The sequence below is a fragment of the Anopheles gambiae genome, chromosome X (genome assembly GCF_943734735.2).
Source record: "Anopheles gambiae chromosome X, idAnoGambNW_F1_1, whole genome shotgun sequence".
In the NCBI taxonomy this organism is placed as follows: Eukaryota; Metazoa; Arthropoda; class Insecta; order Diptera; family Culicidae; genus Anopheles; species Anopheles gambiae.
In genome coordinates, this window is record NC_064600.1 from 7,136,318 (window position 1) to 7,160,492 (window position 24,175).

At 45.9% G+C, this 24,175-nt stretch overlaps 1 protein-coding gene across 2 annotated transcripts in view; it reads right to left on the bottom strand.

Moving 5' to 3' along the window:
- LOC1271868 (E3 ubiquitin-protein ligase Ubr3) overlaps positions 1 to 24,175 on the bottom strand; it is a 51,508-nt gene that overhangs the window by 25,328 nt on the left and 2,005 nt on the right. For both annotated transcript variants that reach the window (XM_061656638.1, XM_061656641.1), the window contains exons 2-3: positions 10,489 to 12,243; positions 59 to 1,210 (exon numbers count right to left, since the gene is read on the bottom strand). In XM_061656638.1, the coding sequence (XP_061512622.1) occupies positions 59 to 1,210; positions 10,489 to 10,846 (1,510 nt within the window). In that variant the 5' untranslated portion in view covers positions 10,847 to 12,243. The remainder of the gene's footprint in view (positions 1 to 58; positions 1,211 to 10,488; positions 12,244 to 24,175) is intronic.

Consider the following 24,175-nt stretch of genomic DNA (forward strand, 5'->3'; position numbering starts at 1 on the left):
TCGCTTGTTCGATGGAATGGTTGACTGTGTGTGTGTGTGTGTGTGTGCTCCCCCTTACCTTGCAACATCGATAGGAACTGGAACCACATGTCGATCAGATCGTCGTCCTTGAGGAAGACGAGCGCGACCGACTCGTGCGACAGCACGTTGTTGAAATCGGACACCAGCGGCCAGTAGCAGTGCTCCTTCATCACCCGCTCCGCACAGTCGACCACGTAGTGGAAGTTGTGCTCGGGCGTGTGCAGCGTGTGGGGCGTCAGTATCTTCGACATCATCTGCCGCAGGCTGATGATCATCACGTGCAGCAGCGACAGCTCCTCGACCATCTTGAGCGCGAGGCTCTCGTTCGAGAACAGCTGCACGCTCATGTGCACCACCCGGTTGCTGAGCGTGTCCGGATCGCTGGACAGCTCCAGCACGCTCGGGATGCGGCAGTAGTGCATCACGAACGTGCGCGTCAGATGCTCCTTGTAGTCCTGGTCGGGCAGCATGTTCAGCAGAAAGCAGACGATCTGCTGCTGGAACTCGTACTTGAACGTCCAGAAGATGAACTCCTCCAGCAGCGTCTCGTGCACGATCGTGCGCCCGAGCGCCGCCAGATGGGCGTAGTCGGGCGGCGGCTCGGGTGACGGGAACTGGCGCAGCGCCTCCTCGTACTGCAGCCACCCGTCCCGGATGTACTTGCCGTACCGGGGCGACGGGTACGGCGGGTCGAGCAGCCGCCGGTACACGCCCCGGTCGATCAGCGTGCGCGTCATGACGCGCCGCATCAGCTCGCCCATGTTGTTGAACTCCATCAGCATCGCGCAGTAGTCGTTGCAGTACTCGGCCGTCCGGTGGCAGTCGTCCGAGTCGAGGTTGCTCGCGCTGTACTCGCGGAAGTGCAGCAGCATGCGCAGGATCAGCCGCGGCATCATCGCCTCCGCCACCAGCATCAGGTCGTCCGGGACGGGCGCCTTGTTCTGGCAGTTGTTCAGCCCGTGGTCGCTGCAGAAGCCCTCCGCCTTCATCACGGACGTGTCGCCGCAGTCGCAGGCCCCGCCCGCCTGCGACAGGAACATGTTGAAGTCGTGGTTCTGGTGGTTGCCCCGCTTGAAGCAGTCGCGACAGATCGACATGCACGGGGAGATGCCGCACGTCCGGCACCGGTACGCGACCACGTGCGGTATCCACACCAGCCCACACTTGGCGTGGTTGTCGTACGCTCGTACTGCGCAGGAGGGAGAGAGAGAGAGAGAGATAACCAAGGAAGAAAGAGAGGTTAGAATGGTTGCAAGGATTAAGTGAGCGTAGATACGCCATTAAATCCACCCGAGGATGGTTTTCTGCATTTCAATGTCCCTACTCGGTCTGTCTTATCTGTTGCCAGTTGCCAGCCGGCTGCCAATATTTGCAAACGACGCGGGAAAGGGGGTGGTCACGGTAAATGCTAACAAGCCGCTGTTTGCGTACCCCATTTTTTTTTGTTTTGCTGCAACAACTTTCTTTTTGGCCTGCATTAGATCAGCCATGGTAAATTACGCCCACACGCCGGCCGGAGTCGGCCTGGATGACGCGAGATGATAGTCAAGTACGAGGGCCGTTGGAGTTGAATTTCTACGAGGTGGACCACCCTCATTCCCCTCTGCCGGCGTGGGTGGTGATAGACGATGATGTCGTACGATGGCTAAATTTAGCAATTTTCTCTGGTTCTTTCTCCGCCCCGGAGGTCCAACGGGTGACAAAAGCTAACAATCAATCGGTTGGCGAAGAATCAGACTAGCGCGCAACGGTTGCAATATGGTTTAAATGAGGCAGAACGATAATTTCCTGTTTTAGCCAAATAGTTCTACTTAAATTGTTACGTTTATTTATTTGTTTATATAAGAACATCCGCAGCAGGCACTGCAATTTCTGTTTTTGCCCATCATGCCACATGCACGCTGCCCACTGTTGCACCACCAACAAGCCAGGCACGAGAGCTAGGAAAAGGCAAGTGGATGAAAAGGAGGGATGGCACCATGGCAACATTCGCGACGTAGGCATTATTGCAAAAAATAAAAAAAATAACGAAAAAATAAAGTTCATTCCAAAACATGCCGCAAGCGAGGTAATTCATCGCTTCATTCATTCTGCCCATTCTTCTGCCCGTAAAACACACGCACACAGGCGAGCGAGCAAGAGAGAGAGAGAGAGAGAGAAAGCAAACACGCGCGTACAGCAAACGCAGCACCCGAGAGACACCGTGGGCACGCACACCAGTGACACGATGGTGCCACTATGGGACTTTTGGTGGATAAAATGTTGGTTTAAAATATTTGTTTTCTTTTTATTAAATTACAATATTATTTCATTTTCATTTTTGTTGTTTTACTTAAATGAAGAGGAAACATGACAGGCAGCTTCAGTATGATTTTATTTTCTGCCTCATGCAGATAGGAGTATGCAACTATAATGTTCTTATTTTTGAATGATTTTTTTTATTCATACTTTGTGTAAATTCGTATGACATTAATCTAAATATTTCGTGAAGAAACTGAAGGCTTTAATGCAATTTCAATGTGTAAATAGAATACTGCAATAACTACCATATGAACAAAAACACATTGAAGGAAATCAAAACAATTCCTTCTCTCATTAAATGGCTCATGAAATGAAGCCCATCCTCTTACTCAGTACTTCGGTTTTAGGTTACAGTCGTTGCCGCTAAATTTTGACTCTAACTCACCTATTTTTGTCTCGAAGGCACCCATTTTTGACAACGTGTCGCGATTTTTGCCTCGAAGGTATCAATTTTTGACAGCGCGCATCAATTTTTGCCTCGAAGGCATCAATTTTTGACTGCGCAATCGCATTTTTTTTTACAAAATTTTAAGTAATTTGTGAAACTGTGTTTTGAAATGATTGAAATTAAGTTAAGTAGTGATTGCTAGAATTTAAAATAAAACAGTTGTTTTGCCAATTTTGGATGTTTTAATGGAGTGAAAAAATTGGCATGTATTGTCAGCTGTAAACAAAAGCTTTAGAATTTCTAAATTTCTTCATTTTTTTCTCAAGAAACAATCAATATGCACAGTTTTTGTATTTTTTTATGAGATGTAAGATAACAAGGGCCGGTCTTGGGGTGTACAGTCGTCAACTCGTACGACGTAACAACATGCCCGTCATGGGTTCAAGCCCCGAATAGACCGTGCCCCCATACGTAGGACTGACTATCCTGCTATGGTAACAATAAGCTACTGACAACCAAGCTCACTTCACCAGTTGGTACAAAGGCAGGCCTTGACCAATAACGGTTGTTGTGCCAAAGAAGAAGAAGAAAAAAAGAAGAAGAAGATAACAAACGTTAAAAATCTGCTTAAACACCTTGTAAAATTGTCACGATTCCTACGGGAGTCAAAAATTGATGACTTACAGACAAGCATAGGTGCGTTAGAGTCAAAAATTGATGCGCACTGTCAAAAATTGATGCCTTAGAGGCAAAATTAGGTGGCAACGACTGTATCTTAAACTATCTAACCGTTCTAGTGTGCTAGCTGTGACAAATGATTTGTTCTGTTATGAACAAACCAGCTCCATTTATTTCATATTTACGTCTAAATAAACCGGTCGTCAAATAACATAATTCATCACTATAGCCTTTACGGTCTTTAAATCATGACATCTTAACTATAGGAAACCATTCGGCACGTGCAAAAACAAAAATAACAATAAGCCACGTGATCTAACAGGTGAGAGCCGAAAGCGACGTTGCGGTAAGCTGATGACATCAGAAACATTGTTGAACGTTGAGGCAAAATGTTTGCTTTAACGCCCTTTGCTAATGAATTCTTTTTCGACAATGCGTTTTTTTTCTTCTTTAATGGGCATCCAGTTTCTAACATTGGTGTCGTAAAACTAGCTTAATCGGAAACGTCAAATAAATCACATTGAAATTGTTTTGTAGAACTTTCTGTGCTGTCAAGCAGTAAAATCTATCATTAAAAAAAATCACACCACCATTTGTTGTTCCCTTACGCCATCGAACAGCGTCGCAATGGGAACCTGATCGCAGCCGATGCATGATCTAATCCGACCAAACCCAAAATCCGGTGACAGAACCCCGTGAAAAAAAGCGGTTGCTGTCGCGATACAACACTTAAGCCCCCTACTCCTCTTCTTCGTGGGACACTTGACCGCAAACTACTGCTTGTCAATAATACTTTTTCCTCTCTCGTTTTTATTTTTATTTTTTCTTCTCGTTTGTTGATAGACATACAATCAGTTGCTGTAGCGCCCAGCAGCAGCATGTGTGTGTGTTGCGTTTTTTTGCATACCAAACCAGCATCGTCACAGAGAGAAGGTTATTCATCGCGCCGTTTGCTGAACTAGATTAGTTCAAGCCTCGCTCTCTCCCTCTCTATCTCTCTATCTCTCTCTGTTTAAACATGCCAATCGAAAGATTTTCAATAAAAAAATAAACTCATATGACTCGTCATGCGACACATTTGGCCGGCCAATCCCTATAGTGACGTCGCAAGGAATGCATGACCGTTCTCGATCGTTCACCCGATCGGCCCGATCGCACACGCGAGAATGCCTATGGATGGTGGATCTATTGCTACTGTAGGCTTGTTGTGCGCCACTTCCTTCATTCCCCTGCTCCCCCTGAGCAGGAAGCAAACGGAAACCAGAAGCCGTGCGGGTGTGCTTCGGTGCGGCCAGCGCGTAACATTGGTTGAAGCTCCTAACAGACCAGCACACACTGTAACACAGCGGCGAACGCTCTGCTGGGGAGGCGGGAAAGAGCTCGTTGGTAAAGAGTGATCGCACACACACGCGCAAACAGGCGCGTATGCCGCCCTTGTACGGCAGCACACAGGCGAGCGGCGGAGATCGACCACATGATCGAGCGGAGACCGCAGAGTGGGGCAGAGCACCACAGTTCAACGGCATGCGTTTGGGCTCCGTCATTGTAAGCCTTCTTGCTAGCTGGCTGAGGGGGTACGAGCTGAGGGGGATGAGGAGAGAGGCCTGCTCATCTCAAGACCCGGCCGTGTGCACTCAACGGAGCGCGCGCACAGGTTCCGTGACGATTCCCTTTCATTTCTCTTTTACTTCTCTTTCTTTGCGCAATACCTACACACACAAACATACCGGTCTAACGCAAGACTGTGTGTGTGTTATTTTTCGGGTTCATTGACGCCTCAGAAGTTTTTTTTCTCTCTCCTCTGTTTCCCCAATTCCAACCACAATTCAATTTTTGCTTCCCTATTTTTCTTCGATTGATTTCTGTGAAGCTTTTCCCTGACGAAACAACCCATATTTAGCTGTTTGCTGTTTTTTTTTGTGTGTGTTAAACTTGTTTCTTCGTTCGTGTGTGTTTGTCACCTGCATTCTTCATTCGGCGGCGAATAACAGCTCACTAGGAGCAGTTTGAACTCACACAGAGGCGGTCACAAAATTGTATCATTGAAGGAGAACAACAACAACTCCCTCGTGTTGCTGGGATGCTGAATGGCATCGCCCCGGCACAAAACGAAAGGATGGGAATGGGAACGAGAGAAAGAGGGAGACGGATCTTTCATTGCACCCCCCATTTTACAGACGTTCCAGAGTTCCCAGTGATCATCATTTACACGCGCGAGCTCGAAAGTTCAACGATCTTTCGAAGCAACAAGAGGCTCTACACAACAAAAAAAAACAGGGAGTGAGGGGGGAGAGAAGAACACACAAGCTGTACGCAACACACACACACACACCCGTGAGGTTTCACCATACAAAGTCACGCCGAAAATGGTTGGATGTGGGGTGTGGAAATACCCACCCGCGAGCTGCGATGACGAACAGAAGAGACGCGAATTGCTTTACGACGTCACTTTCATCCGCGATCGACGACCTTGACAATGACAGTGAACGAACTCTGGAACTGGGCGACGGACACACACACACACACACACGCGCGGTGTATGTACGCGCTCACACGCCCGCTCTCTGATGCCGATAAAGCGAGAGAAGCTGCGCGCTCCAGCCACAGTTGGCATATCACACTCGCCCGGAAGAGGGGTTCGTTGCTTGTTGCCACCACACAACAGTTGGGGGGGGGGGGGGGGGGGGGTGCAGGAGATACGGAAGAGATGCGGTGGTGTGTGTGTGTGTTCAGCTGATCCAAGCGAAACCACCCTGCTCTCCCGAGGAGAAAGCGAATGTACATTTTACACTCTGCAGTACGATTGGCGGAATTTCGCAATTCGAACCTAAACGAGAACCTAACTGGGCAATGCCCTACAGTAGGTATCATCCGTATTTCTCTAGCTGCAATTAGTGATGCTTGTACAGAGAAGTAAGGGGCATTAGGCACTCTCCAGCGAGGAGGTAAAACGATAGAGGTGTATAGCTTCAAAGAATTTTAGTTTGGATCTTCCCCCTATGACGCTTCAAAGACCCTGGAGCTGATCGGGGCAGGTTCTTGCTAACTGCAACTGTCGGTCTGGCAGCAGATGACGTATAAAACTAACTTCTAGTCAAATTCAGTAAGCAACTAAGCATAGATAACGCTTGCAATGTCAGACACCACCGGGTGTACACCTTACGAAATCTTGAGATTTACAATTTCTTTTGGTTCACTCACTATTGGAATTTCATTGGACACTTACAGTAGGTAATTCTGGGATGAAGAGAGCTACCAGCAACATGCAATATTGAAGTGAAGCACACGACACGAGAGAGATTTTACTAAACATTTATAGCAAACCGGTCTAAGTGCCATGGAGACATGATCCAGCATGTCTTGATATCGTTCTGATCTACACTTCCATTTCATTAGACATTTATAACAAGAAATTCTAGCTATCACATGACCGACATTTGACGTCACGTAGGGTTAAATTGCTGAGATTTTATTGAACATTTGTAGGAAGTGACTTTGAGAGTCAAGGCGACACTAGACACTAGGTTATAGCATTAACCGACGACAGTTGGATTTGATTGGTCTTCTACAGGAAGTGGCTCTGTATACCAGGAGACATGTGCAATAGATCAGTTTATATTGCACATTAATGCCGAGTGGGTTGTAACCCCTACCACCGATATCCCTTGGAAATCTATCATCAACGCTGATACTTTGGTTCGTAGCCTGGGCGATTCTATTCGCTGGGATTTTATTGCACATTTATTACAACTCCCTGGATAAGGTTGGAAAACATCCAGGCCACATTGGAGCCTTCGAGTCATCAAACACTTTCAGTCTCGAATGCGGTATCGGAGTTGCTATAAAAGCTATATTTCACTCTAAAAGTGGGTTTGCTTCTCGGAAGAATGTAGCAGCAATGCAATGAAGATATAAACATTTATAACAAGTTGCCTCGTTAAGCTTACAATTCTGCACTACTTGTACACCGAACAGGTCAAGCATGGGGACCCGATGTGTGCTCTGGGGATGTCTGAAAGAAAGGCGATCCAAACTCATTGCCCTCCCGCCCTCTTATGGCCATCGATGGCCTTGAAGAAAACCTTACCCAACAGCAACGCATATTTTGACGTTGAGCATTAGACAAAGGCGAGTAATACGATAGGTCCTCTCCGCTGCCTCTTCACAGCTCTTCGTGGCGGATATCTCAAGAACCGCTTAACCCTTTTTATTCTTAGTCATTATTCTCTCTCGCTCTCTTTCTGTATTCCCCACTGTCTTTTTCTCTCTCTCTCTCTCTCTCTCTCTCTCATTCTCAGAATTTTGTTTTGTTCTCAAAACTGATATCAACGATCAGCGTATCCGCACGAGCGCAAGCACCAGCACAACAGCATCCCTCCGCCGATCTTCCAGCAAGATGATGCAATCTAATAAAACAAAAATGGCGCTCTCAAACCACACGCACACCACGTGCTTTTGCTCTCCATCCCCATATCTCCCGGTTTATTATTGGCTATGTGGGAACTTTTATTTTCCCCTTTTTTTAACCAAATCTGTTACGTTCTCATCATTTCGTTCTCGTTCGTTCGTTCTTTCGTGTTCATACTTTGCCGTAATTTCGCAGCTACACTCGAAGCGTTCATTTGCGCCCGATATTGCTGCATGAATCATCGGCGTGCACCATAAACTTCACCCGTTTTGCGGAGAGAGAGAGAGAGTATGTGTTGAAAAGACCATAAAATTCCTGTCCTTGCATCCAGGCAAAAATTGCTACAGTCGAGAAGTTGCCGTTTTTTACAGCTTGCACCTCACACGAACGCTGTATAAATGTGAGCGGACATAAAATCAGTTTATTAGTCGCCACACTTTTGCACAAAACCACACACGATGCACTGGTGCATCTTTTACAATTTCGTCAATTTAAACCCTGAGGCGGTCGCAATCTTTTATGAGCTCTGCTAATAAGGACCTTGAACATTCAACAACCGCAGCCGCACTTCGTGCACACGCTTTACCTGTTTTCTCAGGCTATCTCGCCTGTTACGCAAATTAAAATCCTTTCCCACTGCTGCAACAGGAAGGCGCAAGCGACAAACCCAGGAGTACACAGATAAGCCCCCCCCCCCCTCCTCTAAGAAGTTCAAATTCAAGGCCAACATTCGCCAAAGCCGTTGGTTGGTGCGCTGGCCGCAAACGATGTGCATTGCACCCTATTTTGATTTTCACGTCGCCATCGCCCCATGCCCATAGAATTGCAAATTTTTGGAATGCCGCAAACCCCCTGGTACTGCGCACGGGGTAAAAAAGGTGTCCGAGAGTTTGTCCCTCGGCATTGCATATTCAAATGTCCTGGGATCGGCGATTCGCGACCAACACCGGATGGATATTGGGCGTTGGGTGGGATTGGATTTGTAAATTCCGTTGGAGGCAAACATTATTCGGCGTTTGTCGGCGCCTTCCAGAGCACAAATCGGTTAGCAACGCGATCGATTGCTCGAATAATAAAGATGGTTTTAGGGATTTTGAAGCTTGCTGGTTCAAGCTGCAAAAAAAAAATCAAAACTCTAATTCACTGAGCATCTTGATTGCTAAAGCCTGTTAGAGTTCAAGATATCAACAAAAACCATTCATCAAGGGTTCATTTTCATTTCGTATTGGGATAACAGTTACGTTACTAAGGGAAGCATATTACGAGAAACATGTTACTAAAGGACGTCTGTGGTAGATTATTTGCAATGTGCCAAAGATCTCTGATATTAAAAGTTTGCTGGTTTTAGGCTCAACAAATAAGTTTTAATGCGCAACAATAATGGAAATAACTGGCAATGACTAACAAGGATGGTTTAGCCATGGCAGAATAGTAAATGTTATGATAATATTGGTGTTATTTACGTACGTTACAGAGTGAATTCTTATTGTTGATGCTCTCTAAGATCCATAAATTACTACAGATCGGTTCGTCCAGTGTCCTTAAACCTAAACCTTATACAAGTTTTTGGTAGCTCCTGCAAATCTCCATTGAAATCCCCATTCATTATGGAGTCCAAATTCAGAGCCAAAAGCTCACCTGTAGTATATCTACTCACCTTGGGGTGATGCCTCATGGAAAGCTTGGAAATCGCTTGTAGCATCACTATACAAATTCTACTAAAATTCTTGCGCTATTTCTACGCTGTGCAGGTGTACCTTCAGGTATGGTTTGTCGACTGGAGCTGGAACTGTATCGGTTCCAGATCCGTACCAAGTTTTGTTCCGAATCCGGAACAGGTCCAAGTACACAAATCGAGAGCATTGCAGGACCGGTATGAGTTCAGCATCTGTTCCAGGACCGATATGGTTTCATGATCAGTTCCAGGACAGGAATGGAATCGTAATCGGTTCCTGAGCCGGATAGCCCTCATGATCGATACCAGGGCCCGTGTGAACTCTGTATCAACTCCTCGACTGGTATGGGTTAAGTATTACTTCAAGAACTTGAAATTTCGTTGCGCTACCCTGGAACCTGGCCAAATTAACTAGTCCTTTCAAACTAGTGTTTGTGCTGACATCTGATTTCAGCTGATTTCAAAAACATTTTGCAGAAGTATAATGTCTAATCTAAGCCTCAACCATGCCTAAAGATGAGTTCGAACTGATACTTTCTCAATACAATGTGCCAAACAAGTGTCTGAGATTTTATGGTTCCGGTTGGTTAAGTGTTTTTTTTTTTAATTTTTCAAAGCCTTTTACCAACAGAAGTTACTCTACTAAAATCCATGTGATCGGAATTGAACGCCCAATTTCAGCAAAATACACAGTTTTGGGTATTTCTTCCATAGCTCGTACAGTTTTTCATCTTTTTTGTGTATACATGCACAGAGAGAAGGTAGAAGAATACACCGAAAATGTTTTGTAACGTCTGACAATTAGCAAAGAATATTTCAGGCGTCCGCAATTGACTGGCATGTACAGTAGAAGCAGAATGGCAAAATAAATGTTGCGTCAACCGGTCGCAGGCCCCATCGAAGGACCTGGCGACCCCGAATCTCCGAAAGATCCTTTTCACTGCAGACCATTTGTGTCGCAATTTGGTTGTTTGTTTGTACTAATTACTACGCTAAAACAGATTTGTTTTTGCTTACCGATCGAGGCGAACTCGGCGGGCGTGCGGCCGCCGGCGACCAACCACCGGCACCATTCGATGTTTTCGCTGAGCGAGATCTGGCTCTCGGGCGACAGCAGCTCGTCCAGCAGCCGGTTCAGGCTGTCGGACGTCCCGTTCACCGCCAGCTCCCGGTGGATGTGGGCCGACGCCAGCTTCTTGCCCTTCTCCTTGAGCCGCGCCACCGACAGCGGCTTGCGGCCGGCGGACGGCGACGAACCGTCCGCGCTGCCGGCGGCGGCGGCGGCGGCGGCACCCTCCGCCGTGCCGCGACCACTTGCGCCTCCCTCCTGCTCCGTACCACCTTTACTGCTGCTGCTGCCGTCGTCGTCGGCCATCTTTACAGCTTTGTGTGGTTCCTGCGTTTGCACAGGGGCAGTACGGGAGCAATCGTTTCTCTCTTCTTGCCTGCCCCTCCTTAGCTTGGCTCTTAGGCCCACGGTGTGTTAAGAACGGCTGCTCGTTTCTCCTCCCCGCCGGACGGTTTCAGTTTAAATTTGTGTTGTGTTTGTGTTCAGCACGTGCTCGCGGGCTAGCGGCGGCCACGACGGGCAGGGCAGCGCAGAGCTGCCTTGCCACCGGTTGATCGTGTTGATCGCAGTCTATACCGTCGCCACCACCGGCCGACATTTGTTCCTTAGCGCCGTGTGGCGTCCGCGCGCTACTCTTCCCTGCCGGACGACCGCTCTAGCGCCAGCGGGGCGCGTTGGTGACCGGCGACGACCACCATCGTTTTACAAACCACACACAAAACACACACGCCCACCGGCAAAAGCTTGATCTGGGGGGGAGGGGGGGAGAGTTGTTGTTGATTGTGTGCTCAATGTTTCTTTCACCGAAAATTCAGCATTCGTTTGCAGGTTGATAGACGGTTCTTGGCGGCTTGCTTTGATTGTAGACTTTCACACATACACACACACACACACACATACAGACACACACAAAGCACACAACATTGCACACCGCGATGGTGATTTAGTTCTATTTACACAGCCTAGGACACCGGTAATTTTAATCAAAACAATTCTTCACTAACGCACCACTAACGCTTACAGGCCTAAAGCATTTACACGGACTTGCTTTACGTTTTCACGTCCCACCTGGGCCCCACTGGGGCAGGTGTGGCCAAGGATGCGAAGCAATTAGCTGCACACTGAGTGCGGCACAGCACAGGTACAACTGACTCTCCTTTCTTGTTTTTCTCGCTTCCCAGCCGGTGGCCCGACGTTCACTGGACGCAATTTCTCCAGCCGCCTCCCGTTTTATACAGGCAAACTCTGACGCTTGCCCCCACCGTCCTCCGTACTGCGGATGGCCACTTGTTTGACTATCCTGCTGTATCACACACTGCCACAGGTTCGCGCGCTTGCGCAAACCCTCCTCCTACGCGCCACACCGTTGGTGTTTTTACTTTCTGTTTGCTCACAGTGCACTGCTCAGAAACCGGGGACGAGGATATCATTCAGGTGTCGTGTCCCCGTCGTCGCCGTTGTCGAATAAAAAGCAATAAGAACGACGATTCGGTGGTGGGCTCCTGCCAAAACAAAGCGATCACTGAGCAGACACACCACGGTGTCTGGAATAACTTAATCGCCCTGCAAGCGTCTCACTGCTCTTCACTACTTCCCGGACGGAAAGGATGTCACACACACACACACACACACTTATCGTCCTTCACTTCTGTTTGTAAATCATCGCCAGCGAAATCGGTGGCAGCTGCGCTTGGAGCATTATCCTAAAAATGAGAGTAAGAGAGAAAACAAACCACAATCAGTACTGGCATCTAATAAAGAAGTAGTGAAGCATTTGATAGGGTCATAAATGCAGTGGCACGAAAAGAAGTAGCTAGAATAAATTGCAAAATGGTAAATTTGAGCCAAAGCATGGTGAGCCAGGACCAAATGCTATTCTCCAATATTCTAGTGCTGCTTCTAGTGAGAGAAATCTCGATGGTTTTATGTATTATTGGTACGAATTAAGACATTGCAATGCAATCTTCTCCCACAACTCCCAGACATTACGGGGGATGCGGCATTGGAGCACAGGCAGATTTTTATTGTGAAGAATTGATGATGCTAGTAGCTGTTCTACCCTGTTCTTGGGAACGCAGTATTTGTAGACTGCATTTTTATTCCAACAAATTAAGGTACTGAATGTAGTTTGCGCCCCCGGGATGCTGGTGTCAGTAACTTCTGTCGCGTTCTCCAGGGCAGTGACTTGGAAATTGTAGACAATAGTTGTGTTATGACGAATCTTTTAGAAGATGCTGATGGTGTGCTATTTGAAGACTATGCTTATTTCCATACCAATGGATGCACTACTTTCGTTTGCCTTCTTCGAACACGTGTTTCTGGCAGGGCGTTGGTTGAAGGAAAACAAATGTTTTATTGTGAAGAATCAATACTATCTTCAGCCATGTTCCAGACCACTGCACTTGTTATTTTGTAGACTGTTTTTTTTATTGTTACGAATCTTCTATCCGGTAATGTTTGACTGCGGATTGCCATTTCTACGACAGCACATCGGCAACTGTTTGTACGCGAGGCGTTCGTTCCTTGTTCCATTATACCAGTCAGTCATCAGCAAGCAGGAACTATTTACAGGGAATCTCCTTTGAAGGATTGCAGACCACATCTTCTTCATAGTATGCATTTGTCAGAGATTTTGAGGAAAGTTAGTTGTTATGTCCTTGTGATGTTTTAAAATACACGATTACGGTTGAACTTGAAGTTATCGTTTCGTTGTTTTCGCCAAAGTGTACATTTTTTAAGTCATCTCTTCAATACACTCAGACACTTTGGTGGATATCACATATTTGATAAGTTCTGATAGTTTGTCCAATAATTTTGAAGTCCTCTATGGAAGGATTCTACTATTGTGTTACATTGTAGCGTTGAAGTCATCAGACCCAATTGCTCCTATGTTGATAAAGTCATCTGTCCAAGGTTGCCAAACACTTGCAGCCGACAGACGATCCACAGATTTTTTTGTAGATTCTTTGTTCCAAAAGCTAGCTAACCATTGAACCATTCAATTTCCTTTCTACGTCATAGTTTTGAACTTGTTGTTCCAAAATCCTACTAAAGACTTCGCACTTTACTTTTGTCATCTAGTTTCTCGACATCCATCAGGTTTGTTGACAGAAAATGTTTTTTTTAAGAAAATTATCACTACAATGCGCAGACACCATAAAACCGGTTTCACAACGCACTCAGTCGGGTAAAAAGGCGAAAGAACTCAATTGGAGCCAAAGCCTCTCTGAACTACATCAACAACAATAACTCAACCATGTAAAAGCTATCAATAAGAAGCTTGACTAGTTTTAAAAACCCTTTGGAACACTACAAACAAAAAGGGGGGGGGAATATAAAACATCTCAACAAACGCATCGAACAAACAGGATCCAATGCTACCGCCTTTGTTGCTGGTGTAACTTCTGCGAAGCGTACGTACACCGACTGTTCCTTGAAGGTTCCTAGCAGGAAGCCTCTCAATTAGAAGCAGCAGCAGCGCACTGCAAGGATAAGAGGATTTGCGTCCCTGCGCCATCATCATCATCATCATCCTCGGACCATTATCAACAACAACAGCAACAAACACAGATACCTAATCGGACAGCACAGTGCTGCCACAGCATCATATTCCAGGTAAGCTGCAACAAAGAGCCCTCCAGGCAGGACGACGACAATCCACTTGTTGTGCGATAAAACCTGGCACGCAGTGGATGAAATTGATTGGATTGCTTTTGTGTTCGTTGTGCAGCTTTTTTGTTGTTGTTGTTGTCGTTTTGTTTCGTTCCCCCTTGTCCCCCTGGAACGCACAGGAGCAGCAGAAATTTAAAGTGCTAGTGGGCGAATCGAACCAGGACGAACCTGTCCGAATGGGGACACGGACGCGAATCAATCCCATCATCAAGAAGAGTTGCATTTAACAGTATTGGTGTGTTTATGCGTTTCGACCAGCGACTAGCACAAATCTAGCTAATGGACGTTGACAGTCCCCGCCGGCTAGGAGCATCCGAACACACACACACACACACTCTCTCTCTCTATCTAATTCGATCGGTAATTGATTAATGCGAAGCTCGAGAACACGAATGCAAGGCCAGCGGCGATAGCGTAATACCGAGGAAGGAGACACATCATTACGCTGGTTGACGAAACTTCTTTTCCAATTAAAATAAAATCCATCCAGCAACAACTATTTTACGGTAACATTCAATATGGTAGATGGAAGTTGTTTTTTTTTGTGTCCGATTGATTCCATCAGCCGGGAGTCGAGATTATTGGCTAACGTTATTTTTTCCATCCCTTTTTTTGCAAATACTTTCCACTTCTACTGGGGGAGAAAGTGGCAATAGACCATCGCCGCGCCAGTGGCCCGATAACTTTGCTAATTGGACGTGGAGAGTTGCATTCTGACTGGCTCATCCTCGTTTGAATTCCACAAAAAAAAAAACTAAACAGAAATGCTAAACAAACTTCTCGTCGTAATAACAACTCTACTGCAAGGTGAACCGGCAGTCTAAGCTAGCGTCACCCAGCGCACCGATAAGTCACCCCTAATGAGGCACACGATGAAAAGCCAGTGAAAAATTTGTGACACTAAAAAAAGACCAATGGAAAAGGACGGTACAGTCTATACCGCCTGCCTACTCCTTCTTGGCTTATATTAGTAGCGGTTTTGCACTGGAATTTGCTAGTGGCAAGGACCAATCCTTGCAGACCCGATGATGGACGTCCGTCCTTGTTGAAATGTGACATCCAGGGAGCCAGGGAGGAAAACTTTTTAATTAATTCCTATCTAACGTGTCCTAGTGGCTGGACGTTTGGCTCGATTATTGGATGTGTGTGTGTGTGTGTAGTTTAGAGAAGTTCCAGTTTGCACCTCTACAACTAAACCCATATTGCAAGCAGGAACAAAAGATCTCCCTCTCTGAAAAGGCCCTATAAAGCGAAGCATCTCTCCAACCTATCTAACACCATACTGGGAAAGACGACGACGCTGTGGAAACACCGTGTTCAATATATTAGGTTCAATTGTCAATCACGCTTCATTACGAGCTGCTGCTGCTGCTGTCATACACGCTCTGTCGGGCGATGAAGTGTATTAGTGCGGCAGCGCAATGTTGCTGCTACCGTTCTGCAATGCAACACCAGCGCCAGTGTGTGCCTAGAGCGAAAGAGAGAGAGAGAGAGAGAGAGACGCTGAAAGGTGTTGCCCGAAACGAGCATTTGTGGAACAGGGTTACTAGAACTACTTTTTAGTGTGCTGTTTATTTGTTTATTTGTATTTGTTAAGTGATTGGCCATCATTGGCCTTATCACTGATCTTATCTACTATCTAAGTTGCCTAGGGTAGCAATAAATAACATAAAGCATCACGGTACAATGTAACATCAGCACAAAATAAACTGTTATAATAAATAACTGTTGTTGTTTCTTATTTACCGTTTTTAGGGCAATTGCAATTGTAAGTGGGATCCATGTTTTTTTTTAATGATATCCCGAAGATAGAAGCTGCAAAAGAGCACATGTTTCGAACTAGATTGAAATGTTTACACGACACGCTTAAAAGTTCTGTTTGAGGTTGCTGCTGTGATAGCGAGGTGATAATGCATGCACAACACCTCTTCAAAGCTTAACGCAACATACACACACACACATACAATACCAGGGATGAATGGTTGATAACTTGTATTCCAGTGCCGCTCCAACGTTACACCGAAGTTCGTTCTATAAAATAGCAAGCAATGTGCACAATTTTTTAAGTGTATTTACGTACGCACAAATAAACTTATGATAAGAACCAAAAAGCCAACATGCCCACTGCAGCATCGCACCCAAATCGTTATTACAAACGAATTTTGAAAAATCCAAAATCAAACAAGCCGAGCTGCTAGGCTGACACTCCACAGATTGATCTGTGTGCTTGCTGCTAGTAGAGGAGCTCGTGGGTCTAGATGAGCTGTTGTTGTCGCTTGTTTCGTGTGGCACGGGTGTGGTAGTGTATTGGGTGTTGTACCAGCAGGCAGGCAGGTAATATCGAACACCACCATGATCACAGCTATGCGATGTCAAACACAGTCGTATTCGCAACACCTACAATAAGTAGTTCAATCTGCCCCAACCCATCTTCAACTTCGGTTGTGCAAAATAGTTGGAAGATGATAAATTCAAACATCTCGTGCATCTTCTTCTGGTCCCGTAGCAGTATTCGTGCCCTTTAGGTCTGCTGAGAATTGATTCTTTCTAGTAAACGGTATTAGAAATGGGAAATTAGGATCAAATGCGGTTTGAACCCAAGATGGACATGTTGTTAGGTCGTGCAAGTTGACGACTGTATCCTTGGGACCGTTCCTTTTAATCTAAAAACGTAAATACAATCCCATTAATATTTCAATAACAAAACTAGGGACCCTATGGCTCTTGCTCGACATTTTAAATTTTACTCGTTGCAAAAAGGGCTTTTAGCGGAGCATTTAGCTTTGCTCGTCCTGCGAAAAACTCGCCATAAGGTGGTGTACAGTTTCTGTTCCCGAGTTGCGAGATTTTCGACTTACGCGGATTCATAGATACGCGAGTTTCTAAATTGGACAGCTCAGGTGCCCTACCAATAAAATGAAATACTATTTGCCAATATATGACGAAGCTACCGAAAGTATCAACATTTTATGCACGAATAAAAAGTAATAAATAAATTATTAAGTATAAAAAATGCTACATTCAATCAATGTTTCACATAAATGTATTACCATTAACGTGATATTCGTCTCACGCTGATGATTCGGGAATGCTAAAAAACGCGTATCTCGGAAGAGTGTACTCGTGATGAGAGAGTCTACTGTACAACACAACGAAGAAATAGAAGAATCCCATACAATTTAGCAGGAAGTAAAATGTGTTCGTTGCGTTGCTCAGTGCAAGACCCTAACGTTACGGAGAAGCGTTACGCCATTCATTCCGCTGAAACGAAATATTTGATCATCGTTCGATTTTATCAAAAAATAGGCAAAGCGCGCATTAAAAAAAAGAGCTGGCAAAGCGAAACAAGAATATGGAATTTTAAAACTGACATTATTTATACACCGAAATTTGATCTAATTTCCAATCCAAAATGTAGAACGCATAGGAACAGAATCCCCTGCCTTTTATCGCGTAAGTGTGCGTTTGAGTGACACAGCGCTTGCTCGCACTGACACTCCGACTTTTCAGACCGGCATTGAAGGTGTGTGGTAGTGCTGCCGTGATCGAGAGCCAATCCAAACCGGGGTGATGATCAAAGTAGAGTTGGTGTAGGTATATGTATGCCCTCCGTGTGACTCGAGAGTGTCCCATCGAGATCGAGCAGAGCCTGGCAGCAACAGCAGCAGTGGGCGCGATGATCGGTTTTCTGTATATTATTTTTAAACCTAACCTCAACGCACACCCGCCATACAAATGTTTCTTTTTCAAACACACACACACACACACACACACACACACACACACACACACACACACACACACACACACACACACACACGATCACGCACCTACACCACACACTACACGCGCACTGGGTGTTCTGGTTCGGTTGGGCGATCGGCAGGGTTCGGCGAACCGCGGCGCACTACCACCGCCACACCACACACCACCCCTGAAACCAGTAGGAGTGAAAGGGAAGGAAGGAAGGCAATCGGTCCGGATCGGAATCGGTATCAGCTTGCTTCCACCTCCGCCGCCATACCCTGCGAGGTGGTTGCACTGTGCGAAATGTGCTGCGGTCAATCAGTTAGGGGATCATCTTCACCGGCCGGCCTAGAGAAGCTACACAAGAAGCAGAAACTGCAGAAAGCACGCAAACGCACACTACTAACACGCACACACACAAACACACCGATCCTATCATCTCCTCACGCGAACACAATTAAACCCTGACCGCGAGAGCGAGAGAGAAAGAGAGAGAGAGAGAGAGAGAGAGAGAGAGAGAGAGAGAGAGAGAACAGGAGAGCAACAGAAGGTTTTCACAACAGCACCCAGCTTACGTGCCCCGGCGTGGTTGAGCTGTCAAGAACGCCAGGGCAAACACACACACACGTCCGTCAACGTGTGCCGAGCTATTCAAAAAAACGGTATGGGGAAAGGCAGGGCACCATGGCGGTCAAGAATGGACTAGAAGGGTTTGCAAGCTAACAGGCCATCGCACACCGCACAGTCCATGTGTAACGTGAGCTGTCAATTCTTGCCAACCTCGGCAAGGTGTCAGCGGCAAAGGCGGTGGTAGGTTTTAGCAACTACAGAAAAAATCGATGCCGTCGAAGAAGTAGGTAGGTTCCCGTACGGCAGGGGGGGACAAAAATGAACGAGAATATGACTGGTTCGATCGAAACCCAAACTGCCAGAGACACACTTCCAGACGCCATGTCGCCCGAGAAGAGTTAACGGCAGGATGACGACTTCGTTGGCGGCCGCAACTGGTGATGCCCGAATTTGGATATCAAAGCAGCTAGCTCTTACTAGGTGCTACGACGAACTTCTTGCAACTACGACGAACTTCTTGCATGTACGACGTACTCCTTGCAACTTCGACGAATTTCTTGCAGAAACCATTGAGACCCGCCATTAGAGGCAAAAAAAGCTTACAAGAACATTCCAGAAGCATCCAGTGCCTCGCCAGTGCCTGAAGTTCTAGGCAGATATGCAACGCATACGTCACACTACGCTAGCAAGCTTAGGACAGAATGGTTGCAGGGGTTCGAATTTCATCTCCCTTCCGATGTGCTATTCTTTAGCTGACCAACACCCATCCTTCGCGGCAGTAAGGCTCTGGTAGTTGTGGTCTTCTTTGCCAAAGAACCCATCATCAGAATTCATGGTATCAGAGCAACAACAACAACAACAACAACAAAATACCGACCATTCGCTTAGTGGGATTTTGCAACGTGTTTTCTAATCCTAGAGCGGTGATGTTTGACGGTGGAAGTGAATTCTACAACCCAGCAAGCCCAGGTAGTTTGGTAAATAAACACACTCCAGGTACCCTCCGCTTTCTTTGCGAACTGGTTCTTCTCTTCTTTGCTCTTCTTTTGCCATCCATGCCGGTGAATTGTGTGTGTCTGTATGTGTGTGCGAAAACGACACGCAGAGACATAAGCCCCGCCAGGGCTGGGATGTACACACGAGCGAAGGTGGCGACGAAAAGGAAACGCTGGAAGGAGAGTGAATCCTTGGCCATTCCTCTTCTACCTGCGGCACCAGCAACAGGATCTGGACCCAATCCGCGCAAACCGGTGTCAGGTGGGAACAACAAAACTGAAAAGCAAACCATCCTTCAGCCTCTTTCCCAACGTCCTCTTGTGCACGCAAAAGGCTAGAATTCGTCGTCTGATGTCCGGTTGGGATGGTTCGGCTTGCGATGGGAATGAGAAGTGCGTTTCAGACGCTGGTGGCACCATGTGTACCTGACCTGCGCATTCACCACGAGGGACACGTTTTGCAAGTGTGCTAGAAGGAATTCCATTATTGGAGCTTTAGCACTGGTTGTGCACCATCTCCCATCGGAAGCTCTTCAGGATCGCCTCCAGTGGAGCATCGGGTGGCTCCTCCTGGGACATCAAGCGGCAAAAGTGCGACGACACACTTTCAAACACCTGCAGCAACACAACACACACACACCCATATATACAGTCACACAAGACGGCAAAGAACACGCCGTCATTCCGTCGTCAGAGCGGCCTCTGCAAAAGCCCAAAACATTCAACCGCAGCAGCTGATGATGACGGTGCCCTCCCAAACTCCCTCCAGCCCTTCCAAATTCTCGGTCGTGTTCTTCGCCTATATTTGTGTTGGTGCGTTGGTTTGCGTGTTTGGCGTGTGTGTGTGTGTGTGTGTGTGTGTGTGTGTGTGTGTGTGTGGAGGCCACCGTTCAAGTTGAACGTGGTGATGACGCGCTGCGGTCACTGCCATAATACCTGCCTGGTGGCCTCCAACACACCAAGGTGCCCCCTTCCACCCGATTACCCCACCATCCTCAAAATGGGTCCCGACGGAGCCCTCTAATACGAGCCCTCCGCGTATTTACCTGCGTGCAGTCAAACGTGGATTTGAGTGGCCGCACAGACTCCCTTCCCCCTCCCCCCTCTCCCCATCCCACCCTGCGGCACCAGTTCTCTTGCCTTTGGGCGCCGCCCGGTTCGTTCAATGGCCATGACGGGTTTGCACGAGAGCCACGAGACGCGCATCATCATCGCCACGAGCGCCAAACGTGTGTGTGTGTGTGTGTGGACGGTCGGCGCCTGGCCTGTGCCTAAGGCGGTGCTCTACTCAAGTGCTGACAAAAAGCTCTCAAAAATTCGATTTTGAGGGAAGCTAATTTGTGAAATTAGCTGTTCGCACATATTACCCTTATAGAACAGATAAAAACAGTATATTAATGACAACAAACCAAATTTAATTAATTTTATATAATACGTAAGCAAGAGTTTACATGGACAAATCTAGTGCATCGTATCCACGATAAGCTATATTATACTTTTTTGGCAAAGATGGTGATTGCTGCTGGTAACACGCAATTATTTGTGATCGTATATTATTTTATTTAATAATGGAGCAGCACGTACTAGAGCTAATGCCAACCACGCAATGTTTTACATAATCGATGAATGGTATTTTGAAACAAAACAAGTTGCACTAATTTGATTTTTTTTTTCGTTTTGTTTTTTTTTTTGCAACCGAAAATTGGTGGCATTACCGAGAAGGGATTAAATGCCTACTTAAGCCCTCCTATCGTGACACCCAAATATATTACCGAAAATTTAAAAAAAAATGAGGGATCGTTTCACGATGCTAGCCATTGTTTTTGTTTTTTTTTTTTTGACACTGTAAAAAGGGTGTGGAAAATACAATCCGGACGATTAACATTGTTCCTCCGACAGCCTGTAATACTCAGCTTTCTAGTTTAAAATTGAATAGGGGTTAATAAAGGTAAAACAACTAATTCCAAAACAAAATTGAAGCGTTTTCAAACACCCAAAATTCAACTGGTTAACCGTCGATGGACCATACAGAATTACAGGGTTTACCTAGCCAATCCGGCATCGTCAAAGCGTTATCGGTCGCCGTAAATACTTTTTCGGGCGACGTTAACCCTCAATTGGGCACTGTCATTTCTATTCGGTCCTTGTGAAGTATGAATCGGGCATAGTACAGAATGAAAGCGTCCTACTTTTGAAGGTGTCAAATCGGTAGCTTCGGTGTGTTTGATCCATCAAGTTGTTTAAAAACACGTATTTTGTATGTTGTTTAACTTATTATGTATTATTTTAAAATGTTTACCTAATTAAATCACCAAACATATTATATTTTTAAAAAAATATAAAACCAAATTGCATTGTACGGATTTGAATTAAAAATTTAAAAAAAGGAATTTCAATAATTTTGTATGTGATTAAACTTAAAAATAGAGAATTTTCTTACATATCAGTTCAACTACTAGCAAAAAAGTATTGTTTTACAGTTAGAAAGCAACAAAATATAAAGTAGGCCCAATTCATTCTGTACTTTGCCCGATTCATACTTCACAAGGCCCGAATAGAAATGACAGTGCCCAATTGAGGGTTTACGACGCCCGAAACAGTATTTACGGCGACCGATAACGCTTTGACGATGCCGGATTTGCTAGGTAAACCCTGTATGACTTGTGGTGAAGGGACCCCGCAATTGCAATCTAAACGTTCCAAACGAGCATCAAATTGTGGGCAAATCGGAGTTTTTATTAACTTTTTTTTGCTGACCCATGCAGTACTACAAGTTTTTGTTTTACCGGCTCATACACACACACAGAGAGACACTACTGCCACAGAGAAGCAAACCCCTTTTGGATGCAGTAAAGCACTCCCTTGCTGATTTAAATACAATCAATTGGAAGCACACTAACACATTGTGCCACAAAATATATCATCCACATCGAACATTTGCACCAATGTGATCCTCCCGAAATGGGTTCTTTTTTTTTTAAAGATCGCACGCCACACACACACACACGCACACTAGATGATTCCCTTTGAGGAGGTTTTTTTTTTTTATTTCGGGACCGACAATGAAATGAACCTTTCTGCGCGTACCACAGCGCGGTGCCGTGATTGCTGCACAGCGCGCAAGTGTGATGCTGCGTATTCGGGTGTGTAAGTGTGTGTGTGTGTTCATTTTATCGCGCTGTGCTGTGCGCTGTTCTGTCAGTTCAATGCGACTGTGTGCGCGTGTGTATGTGCATACAGGAGATCCCCGAGATGCGACTGTATGTGGGACCAAAAATAATTTACAAAAAAAAGTCCCAAAGCGCAAGGTTTAAGTCGAATTTCTATCAATACATACAGGCCTATTATTTTGACATTCGATTCCGTCGGAAGCGCTCGAGTCGAGCGGGAGAAAATTTCGTATCGTTTTCGCCATTCGAATCGATGCGATAATACATAATCGTTGCACAATAAATAACCATAAATATTCAAATTTGTGGGTAGTTGGGGGCAATATGTATGTAGCGGTTATCGGCGAGGAATTGAAAAACACACCCCATCAACTTCTGCTTATAGGGCCCGTGTCTGTGCTTCATCGCATGCGATTTTATCGCACGTGCTGCCAAATGCTTCTTCATGTAATATTGCGATTATTTGGATGATTTTCGTAGTTTAACGATTGTGAAAAATTAAGTTGAGATTGCTCCTACAAAACACCACACATTTAGTTTGCCGGATAAAATCGGATGCGGCGTCCGACGAAATAAAAAAAAATAAATAATTTGATTCCGTCGAACGGCGAAATTGCACGTCCGACGCTATCTGTCAAATCCCATTTAAAGTTTTGACCGGCATTCCGATAAAATCGCATCCGATGCAGCACAGCAATACCAACAATGAACTGTCAAAAAACCAAGCTGAGCGCCTCGCGAGAGTCTCCTGTATATGGCAGCAGCGCAGCGGGAGCGAATTTTAACACGATTTAAAAACAGTAAATGACAAAAAAATCATATTTAAAAAAAAAATTAAATTGAACCTGCTCGAAGCATGTTTGCGGTGCTCCAAGTTAAAGCAATATCAAAAAACAGGCTCGCCAAAAAGGGGTTGTTTGTTCATTTGCGGCTCTCGTTTGACGGCGATCGGAACACCTATTGGATGGATTGAATCATTTTTCGTATTGAATATACGCACACACCCACACACACACACACAAGCACACACAGAAGGACAGTAATTCGTGATTGATTTTTTGTACGAAAACAGACACAATTTGTTGTACAAATTCACTTCCAAAATTGTACTCTCTTTTAAGCTACAAAAACACAAAAACACAGACACACACACACACACACACGGTAAGGTGGAAAACATGCCAACGTACGCAATGGAGACACACACACACACGCGTACAATACGCGTATTGTGGCCATCTGGTCGTCTTCGACAGAACACACACACACACACACGTAAGTGCGCACGCACGCCCTTACGCCAGCGGTGCGCAACGGGTCGAGTGGGGGGGGGGGGGTGAGAATTGGTGCAAATGAATTACCTTCTACCCTCATCGCCTTTTGCATGGGCAGGGTTCGCCCCCGAAAAGTATGGTGCAAGAACGACCCCAGCCCCTGCAAAGGGGGGAACGACCTACCCCTACACACACACACACACGCGT